This window comes from Calliphora vicina, chromosome 3 (assembly GCF_958450345.1).
Source record: "Calliphora vicina chromosome 3, idCalVici1.1, whole genome shotgun sequence".
NCBI classification, from domain to species: domain Eukaryota; kingdom Metazoa; phylum Arthropoda; class Insecta; order Diptera; family Calliphoridae; genus Calliphora; species Calliphora vicina.
The window spans coordinates 21,319,228-21,330,076 of record NC_088782.1 but is presented as its reverse complement, the minus strand read 5'-3'; the positions used below and the strand labels follow the sequence as shown (position 1 = coordinate 21,330,076).

General features: G+C 29.7%; 1 protein-coding gene across 1 annotated transcript; it reads right to left on the bottom strand.

The window, feature by feature from the left end:
• Positions 1–1,706: 1,706 nt before the first annotated feature.
• Positions 1,707–2,246, bottom strand: LOC135956035 (uncharacterized). The gene is made up of 2 exons (XM_065506511.1): positions 2,190–2,246; positions 1,707–2,084 (listed from the first exon to the last, which is right to left on the bottom strand). The coding sequence occupies exons 1-2, from the start codon at positions 2,196–2,198 to the stop codon at positions 1,794–1,796; spliced, it is 300 nt and encodes a 99-aa protein (XP_065362583.1). The 5' UTR covers positions 2,199–2,246; the 3' UTR covers positions 1,707–1,793.
• Between the last annotated feature and the right edge of the window lie 8,603 nt (positions 2,247–10,849).

Sequence of the window (10,849 nt, the reverse complement as noted above, 5' to 3'; positions counted from 1 at the left end):
CGATTAACCGAAATTCCTTTTTTTGCACTTTAACATATTTTTTTGTATTTATGTTTCCATTTCAATTCAAATACAAATTTCGAATTAAAATTATATATTATTTCGAACATCCAAGAAAAATATTTAGTGAGAATAACAACTGAAATATTTAATTTATATGTATGTATTTGAAACTTTGTTTGCATTTACATGTACAGAACTTAACGAAACTATCAAAAGTATTCAATATCTAAAACAATCAAAATTTTATAATGAAAGATTTGATATGCTTAGAAAAAACTAAAAATAATCTGAGATATTCGATATTCTTTATCATGCTTTCGATTTATCCAACATCAACAATCAGCGAGAGAGTTTTTTCCAAGTCAAATTTAATTAAATTTAAAGAAAAAAATCGTTTAAAGGAAAAAAAATTAAATTATATTCTTTTTTTAAAAGATTATTTCAGAAGATCTCACTAAAATCCTAAAGAAACTCAAATGTGTATACAAAAAGGATCACAAATACCATATTTGCTATTATTTTTTGGTTGAATTGTTATGTTTTGTTTGTTTTTATGTTTTTGTACACAAAATTCGTGGTTGTATTTTCAATTTAAATTTAAAATCGACATTATTCGGTTAATCGAATAATTTTAAATTAACCGATTATTAACCGAATAAATATACACCCCGATTAATTATTTGCTTGGTTAACCGATTAAACCAGAAACCCGATTAATTGAATACCCTAAAACTATACATTTTTCTGTTTAAAAGTGCTGCATTTCTAACCCTTTGATAAAATTGAGGGTGAAACTTATAGCATATCTTCGGGGTTTTAGGGCAACATTATTTGAAAAGACCCTTACCAAACTACATTTGTTTTAGAAAAGAACACAGAGAAGTGTAAAAGGCAGATTAAAGGCATCATTTAGGCCATAAAAGAAAACGCCATAAGTCTTGCAAGAACAAAATACAGGTAATCGGTCCACAAATGTCTGAGATATAAGGAAAAAACCAGGACAACCCCGATTTTTGAGCTATTTTTGACCCATATCTGGATTACTAAATCATTATTATAGACAATATGGATATCTAATGATAGATATTTCAAAGACCTGTGCAACGACGTATATAAGACCATAGTAAGTTGGACCTACAATTGGTCAAAATCGGAAAAAATATTTTTTAACCGAATTTTTTTTTTCACCAAAATTTTTTTTCACTAAATATTAAAAAAACAAATTTTAAAAACTAAAAAAAAAAATTTTTTTAAATTAAAAAAAAATTATTAAATTTAAAAAAAAAATTTTAAAATTTAAAAAAAAACAATTTCGAAAAAACAACTGGAAAAAAAATTTAAATTTTGTTTACCTAAAAATATTTAAAATTTTTATTTTAAAGTATAATTTGGTGAAGGGTATATAAGATTCGGCACAGCCGAATATAGCTCTCTTACTTGTTTTTCTCTCTGTTGCGCCTGTAGTTCTACCCCTTGATTGTTACTTTTCTGATTTCAGCATTGCCAACTATTTCATATTGTTCTTTAAAATTGGCAATTCTAAACACAGAAAATTGATAGCATTATTGAAATTTAAAAAATCCCCTTCTTTTCACACAATTCAAAACAAAAACCACTACAAACTCAATTTGGCAACGCTATCTTTTTTTTTCTTTTAGTAACTTTAACTTACTGGCAAAATAAATTAACAAACAAAATCACAATCACATTTTCTTACAAACACAAAATCTACTATTAATTAAAAAAAATAAAACAAAAAAAAAATTATAAATTATTTACACGATATTACACTAATAATTATGCACATAAATCGGTCGTATATCCAAGAAATCCAAATTATCTTTCACCTTTTCCGTATGATGGACCGTATGATTGAGATTGGTGGGTGCTACATAGCCCAGGGCACGACCACGTGGTGATATCACCAAATGAGCATAGTTTTGTGAGGAACCCTGATACGACACCACCGAAGGAGCAGCATCAATTAGAAGAGCCTGCATTAAGATCGGTTGTGATGAAATGCAACAGAAAAGGCAGCAGATATTCAGCAAAAGCATACAAACAATAGGAGTGCTGGGTATCTGTAAGATGAATAATTTTAGTAATGGAATCTGTAAAGTGTTTTTTTGTTTTGTAATACTGACTGGTGAAACAATTACATATATGATGAATACAAAAAAACTTACTTTATTCATGTTGATGGATTGAAAGAGCTGGGTTGACTGTTTGTTATAAAAATAAGAGTCATTTACAGTTTGTACTTTAATATTTCTTTTACTTTTTTTGTTGTTGTTTTTGTCTTTTTCTCAAGCTACACTCAAGAGGTACTTTAAGGAATTGAGTGATTTACTTTAAAAAAATCATACATATAAAAAAGTAATAATAGTACAAAAATAAAATAAATAAAAAATAGAAGGTGTGTGTGCTCACAATTATTTACGTAAACAATAACAACAATTTTTATATGAAGCATAAAACAACAAAAACAACAACAAATAATTGTAGTAAATAGTAAGAAATACAACAAATACTCCAGCTAAAACTTTACAAATCCAAATAGCCCGCAACAAAAGTATGATTATTTTTTTTCTCAATTTTTTTTTTTTACAAAATATTGAAAAAGTGAAGGTTGTATATAAAATAAAATAATACTGGTGTGTTAATTTAAACAAAAAAATCTGAAATAATCATTAATAGATGGTGGTGGACGAATTCAAAGAAGCTGTACTTAAATTGTTTGGACACTGTTAAGTGATGCTGTTATCCCCCGTCTAGACTAGTAATGAATATGTTGGCAATAAAGCAGGCAGAATAACGGAATAGTATTGTAAATTACTTTACTTATGTTAAGTAAGGCTATGGAAAAACGTATTTATGTTAACACACAATTTAAAAGACGATTTACTTAATATTTTTGTATAATTTCTGCAAAAAATTTCAAATATTTATTTTCTTTGAAATGTCAAACAGAAATTGGCTACCAAATTTTACATTTTATGTTCGCAATAATTGTCAACGGAAACCTATTGACAATTATTGCCAGGTACGTGTTTATTGGAGATAACATAATTGCTGCAATATATAAAACGCCGGATTTGGAGTATCTTTGAACGCGGTTATTGTTTTTAATAACTTATATGTAATTTTGAAGGGTACCTATGTATCTGTCATTTATTCTCACTTAGCTATTGAACATTATAGTGTTTTTTTGCTTCGAAAATGTACAATTTTATTATAACGAATCGTCATATCCGGGAAGTTTTGCTTTACTTCTTTAATTTGAAAAAAGTGACGCTAAAGCACAACGTTTGCTCACCAAAGCCAAATGGTGAATGTGTTTGAAAATCTATAATTGGAGACATTACTCCATGACGACTGTTGTCAAACTCAACAAGAGCTTGCAAAATCATCGGGAGCTACTCAAGCTAAAATTTAAAAACGTTTGCGAGCAGAAGGATTCATCCAAAATCAGGAAAATAGGGTACCATACAAATTGAAGCCAAGATACCTCGAAAGACGATTTTGCATGTCCGAAATGATGCTTGAATGCTATTATTATGTTTGTACCGAATCATTACTTGCGATGAAAAATGGATTCAATACTATAAGCCGAAGCATAAGATATCGTATGTGAAGCCCGTCTAACCAGCCTAATCGACACCAAAGCCAAATATCTATGGCGCTAAGGTAATTATCTGTATTTGGAGCAGTGTTGCCAATTCATGGTGAACAAAAAGTGCTAAATACTTAGAAAAAAAGGCTAAAAAAGGGCTAAAAAATGGCTAACATTTTTAATTAAAACAAGTAAGAGTACCATATTCGGCTGTGCCGAATCTTATATACCCTCCACCTAAATATGATGGTATAACAACTGAATAATATACTTAACAATTGTTAGAAATACTAGTTTACGCAGACAATATTTTATTTCAAAAGTACATAATATAATTGAAATTCCTATTGGAACGTATGAAATTTAACAATTTATATACTTAATATTTAGTTAATACGTTTGGTCAACATTTTTCCTTTTTTACCAGATTATAAAAAAAGGGTATACAAATATATTTAGACAAATTTCAAGATATTGGGTTGTGGGACTTATATGGGAGCTATGACCTATTATGAGTCGATTGTCATAAAATATTTTAACGTGATTTTTATGTATTTATATTGGAGTTGTTGCGAAATATGGACCAATATTCACAAAATTCAGTAGTATGATTTTAAAAATTACTGATCGGTGTACTATTTTGGTTCAATATATGGAAGCTATGACCTTTTATGGACCTACGTATTTGAGAGCTATTTTTGTACAATTTTATATAAACAACGCCATTATCAAAAGTGGACATTATATGGGAGATATGGTTAATTATGGACCAATATTTTAAAAATCTTGTAGTACGATTCTTGGATACAAATTAGTGATCGGTGTAAAATTTTGGTTCAGTACAGATTTCTTTAAATATTTGTGCAGGTTAATGTATTTTCCGGAAGTGATTCTTATATGGAGGCTATGACCAATTATGGGCCTATCATCGTAACATTTGGTACATCGATTTTTGTGTACATATATTGAACAAATATGTTTCGAATTTTAACCTGATAACTATATTTGTAAGAAATTTATGAGGATATTAGTGATTTTCGGGAGTGGACCTTATATGGGAGCTATGGTTAAATATTTACCGATATTCACAAAATCCAGAAGTATGATTACTGGATTCAAATTACTGGATCTGTGCGTAATTTCATTTTGATATCGATATGTTCTTAATACTTTTTAAGGTTAATATCTTTTTTCGGAAATGGGCCTTATAGGGGAGCTATGACCAATTATCGGCCAATCTGCATAAAATTTGGTACAGTGATATCTATATATATGAGTATAACTTTCGTCGAATTTTAGCATGATAAATGTATTTATAAGAGATTTATGAGTACTTAACTGATTTTTGGAAGTGGACCTTATATGGGAGCTGTGATCAAATATGGACCGATATTCACAAAATCCAGTAGTATGATTTATAAATATAAACTATGGATGTGTGTGAAATTTTGTTTTGATATTGATATTTTTTAGATATTTATGTAGGTTATTGTGTTTTTCGGAAGTGGTCCTTATATGGGAGCTATAACCAATTATCGGCCGATCTTCATAGAATTAGGTACAGCGATTTTGGTATATATGGGGATTATTCATGTCGAATTTCAACTTGATAGCGATATTTATAAGACATTTATGCTTATTTAAGAGATTTTCGGAAGTGTACTTTATATGGGGGCTATGGTCAAATATGGGCCGATCCATGAAAAATTTTGTAATATAATTTCTTTTACCACGAAACTTATTTTTGCTGAATTTCATGTGGATATTCCTATTCTGTAGGCATTTATAGACCATAGAACCATATTTCGGGAAGAAATTTGTATGGGGGCTAGGAGAAATCATGGACCGATTCTTATAATTTTCTCCAGAGTTACTCCTTTTATCACAAAAGTAACGAGTGCAAAATTTTATGATATTAGCTGCAATAAATTTACAAAAAATGTCCAAAAATATGTGAAAATTATCAATTTTTTTTTGAGGTTGTCCTACATTTTCATTCATAACTTTGGTTCCACTGAACCGATTTTGCTGATTTTCAATACCAAACTGCTTAGGACAATAATAAACATTTTTCTTGCAACTCTACTAAGTTTGTTTGCGTACTTTGGACGTGAGCGTGTTTTACACAGACGGACAGACGGACAGACGGACAGACAGACGGACATGGCCCAATCGACTTAGAATTTCATAAGGATCAATAATATATATACTTTGTTGGGTCTCAGATGAATATTTCTCAATGTTACACACGGAATGACAAACTTATATATACCCTCATTCACCACTTATGGTGGTGGAGGGTATAAAAATACATACATTTGACACAAAAAACAACTTAGAATGTTACATTTGGCTATGCCGACCAGCCAAACAAAAATGTATGAATATAACACACGTTCAAATGCAAGAAAATAAGAATATTTATTCCTGTACAGGCAAATCCCGGTATAACGAATCTCACTTTAACGAAAATCCGATATAACGTACAACTATATTTTTAACATTAACTACCTTATATAACGAACGTTTCAACAATTTTGTACTCGATATAACGAATGTTGAGAAAAATAAATCAAAATCAAACGAACGATAAAATTTTTAACATTGACAATTATATCAAGCAATCAAGAATGTCTCAAATAATCATCGATCTATAAAGAATGATGTGTATACCCTTGTATAAAAGGAACTTAATTGATAATTAGTCGACCAGAGATAAAAACACATTCCAGTTAAAACAATTGCTTTAAAATCTAGAAAGGCTTTATAATAGTGGATTTCATTTCATGCAAGTGTTATCTGTATTCAAAAAAAATACGGTGTAAGACTTTTTAAAGATGTTATTCTCAAAGCGAATAAAACTGATATCTTTTGGAAAATGATACAACGTAAAATATTTGTTCACGCTAGATAATCTAATGCTCCAGAAAGAAAGTTATCGAAAGATAGACTAACAATTTTGGTTTACTCTAATGAATGTGGAATAAAGAAGATTTCTTTTCTTTGAAAGGCAAATACACGTCGATCTTTTCGTAAAAAAGTGTTGTTGTTGACTTTCTTCATTGAAATAATGGATATTTTTAATGGTAGGATCAATTTTAAAACCGAAATCCTTTTTAATGAAGGTAACGCCCCAAGTCAAGCTTATGTCACACCGCCTAAAACTTATTCAAAAAATAAATCTCGATATAACGAATTTTTCGATTTTACGAATGGGCCTGACAACATATCGTTCGTTATACCGGGATTTGCCTGTATATTGATCCTTAACTTTAAAATAACGTAATATGGGGCCACACGTATATCATATGCCGATGTTTTTAAAGCCTCGCATTTATCACCTGGCCTGCAAAATGTTCCTAGGCAAATTTTTTTTTTATATGAAAGATAAATTATGTATAAAATAATCCTTTGTGATAACTTCGATGGAGAATATTTTGATAAGTGAATATATGGCAAAAATGACTCTCATATAATGCAGAAAAAATATTCCAAAAATTATACACGTCGCCGGACAGAATTGATTTTCATTGGCAAAAACATACATTTTGCAATTAGTTAGTAAACATATGAAAACTAAGATAGCCAAAATATGTAAACATAAATATTTAATTTAATTTTGGAAAAAAGTTAATTTTCTATATTTGATCAGATAAAAATTATCATAGCTAAATTATTATCGATAATGAATTGAATTTTTCTTTCTAAATTGGTTGGATTGTAGTCTTTGAAAACGGTATACTACATGGTATGTGTTATAAAATATTTGTTAAAGTACTATATTTACGTCAATACATCGCCCAGATAAAGTTAAAAGTATTCTCTTTAACCCTATATATGATTTTATAAACGCCCGGACCCGCGAGTAAAACATTAACATATTTATTAACAATTTTTATTCAAATAACGTCCATTTTCTCTATATTAGTTATGGCATTTTTTTAATGTATGGAAGGTCCAACAATTTGTATGTGCTTAAATTGTTTACTGGTTCAACATTTTTAGATAATTTTTGTCATAATATCCCTGCCAATTTTTTTGAACTGATTTTACTAATTTTCAACAGCAAAAATTTCAGATCATTAGAATAAATACATAAGTTTTGATTTAGTCATAAAAATGGCTAAAGGAAAATTAAAAAGGCTAAAAAAATGGTTAAAGGCTAAATTAATATTTTTGTGGCTAAACAAGATTGAAAAGGGCTAAATTTTCAACACCGATTTGGTCCCTCCAAATCAGTGTGGCCAATTATGAGCTGCTGAAATCTGACCAGATCATCACAGGGAACCTGTACCAAACGCACCCGATTCATTTGAAGCGAGCATTGGCGGAAAAACTCCCAGAATATGCGGCCAGACATGAAAGCGTAATATTCCATCTATGTTAGGTAAATTCTCTGCGAGTTGTTAAGTTTTCCCGAATTAATTTGCCACGTAAAAAACATAAGGGAGACATATTTATATATATCAATGGAAAGAGGATTTTGTCTACTTTTTTTTTTTTACATAAAAAATAGAAATTTTTTGAATGGACTTGGTCCCCTCGGTATCAACAATTTTCAATTTTTTTTGTCATTTAAAATATGTGATGAAAAGTTTGCTTTTCAAAAAGTATAAACTATATTAGAAATTTTTTGCGATAATTTAAAAAGAAAAAAAAAAGGAATTTTTCCCAAAAAATTAGCAAAAATCGCCTTTTTAAAATTTTTTAAATTCGAATGCATATAATTTTGAACATAGTCATTATTTTTAAACAATTCTTTGACACATACATGTGCTGTTACTCCAATAAAGGCAAATTGGAAAAAATCGGGAAATATTTGGATCCGCTATTATCAAAAAACTGGAGTAGGGTGGGTAAAAATTTTGAAAATTTAATTTTCAAATGCGAAGCTATAATTGATAGCTACAACGAGATTTTTTATAGTGCTCGATGAGGAGATTCTATATGTGTAATTTTTTTGAACTCGTCCTACTTTGAGGACCTTTGACCGCGCCCCTAGGTCCAAACTTAAAACATAAACTCAACAACTTCCTCTTTGTGCATGTAAAATTTCATTCATATCGGACTTACCGTTTAGAAGTTACATATTTATTCCCCTCTATTTTTTTTCTATACCACTGTGTGCCGTTATTTTTTTTTGGTCCTGCCTGCGATAGGTTAACGCTTTCCTACTAAGACAAAAACTCATGTACAAGTAAATATGGATATATTTTAAGTAAAAATGAGCTTTTATTTTAATATTTCTCAAAATATGTTAATTTTGTTCATACATTTCTTGTTCTAGTGGCCTGAGACACATTAAGACCTGGTGAATTTTTAATAACTTTAAAATTTTTTAACCAATATTTCTGTCTTTTATATCTCATTAGAACGACAATTACGTACACATTTCGATTCTTTTAAATTAAATTGGCAAAATTTTTACAAAAACTGAAAAAAAATGCATATTTTCCCCCTGAAAATGCACCTCAAAACTTTGAGCTGCACGGGTTGCCCTTCTTAGATCAAGCTTAAAAAAATTTGGTAGTATTTTAGGTCATTGCGAAGGTATTCAGCGGGTACCGTTTCAACATTTCAAACGTTTAATGAAGTGAAGTTTTCTGAACCAAATTATGAATTAGACATATCTCTAGAATAAGAAACGTATGCCTCATTTTCCAAGCCGAAACATTTGTTGAGCATTAAAAAGTTAGGTTGGCACATACAACATTCTAACGCCATTTGTAATAGAATTGTTAGACCAGATTAGTCAGACATTGTTGCAGAATTGTACCTCCCTAATGTTAACTTAACTTAATTAAAAGTAGTTCCTTTCAATAAGTAGTGTAAACTAACCTTTTAAGCTGCCATATTATCTCATAAACTATTATAGCGTACAATTAAAAATAACTATATAGAGATATGTATATAATGGCAAAACAAATCAAAGAAATAAGTGCTAATAACCAACTTATTACTCAGCACATTGAGTTAATAATAAGCCAACCAAGCAGCCAGGCATCCAGCAAGCGAGCGAGCGATTGTACCATAAACCAAAACAAAATACTGGCAAACAGCCCAGTAAACAGCAGCTGTAGCAGCATATGTAGCAGCAGCGATTTATTTAGGCTGGAACAATTTACTAACGTTGGTTTCAAATTTAAGACACACATTTCAATATTAGTGCAATTGAAACCAAAGCCAACAACTGATATTTTTTTTTTGCCAAAACAAAACTAATAACAAATACTTGAGCAATTAATTGTTGAAAAAAAACCAAAGAAATTTTAACAAAAAAATGTTAATACAACCTTTAAAAATGATAACTACACATTTTTTAACTGAATTTTATAGCTAATTAAATCATAAATGTTTTTTAAAGATATTTAGTGATCATGGCAATTTGTGAGAATAATTCAAGGAACTTTTATTACTTATAATTGAATAAATATTTTTATATAAATAATAAACATGAATTGCGAAATGTAATTAGTTGCCAACACAAGTTTCAATAAAGAAGATTTTTCAACATAAAATGGTCAGTAGTTAAATTTCGAAATAAAAAATTAACAAAATTTTAATTATATTTTTCATCACTTTTAGTTGCTGCTGTTTTTATTAGTTTCTGTTGTATCATGCCAAGCGGGTTTGCTGTTCTCTGAGGTGCCACTTACCTCAGCTTCCACAAATATACATTCTCCCTCAGCCTTTTCACATCAATCAATTACTCATATTCATAGCAATGATCTGCAGGGGGTGCTTAAACCAGAGGCTTTACTTTTACATAAGACTCCTTTACACACCTACTTTGAGGAAAGTTCTAGCGTGGGAAATGTTGTATTTCCTTCGGATTTTTTAGCCGAAACTGAAGCTGAACCTTTTAAAAGTGATGAATATGAAACTTCCTCTCCCTATATTAGCTATAAGGATAATATTCCTGTTTTTATTGGTCACACGCATACTCCAGCTCATTTAGCTTATGCCGCCCGACCTATTGTCTATAAAATGTTACCTCAAACGGCTCCCTATAGAAGTTATGAAGCATTTCTACATAGTCCTAGAGTTAAGAGTTATAATTAGTACTAAATCATAAAATTTAAAATTGTATTAGAATTAAGTATTTTTATCTACACTTAAAATTAGCATTAAAACAAGTAAGAATGTACAGTCGGTCAAGCCTGACCATATAAAATCCAACACTGAGAAAATGAGACAAATCTTATTTCTTTTAAAATCTATTTTCGTGAGCGG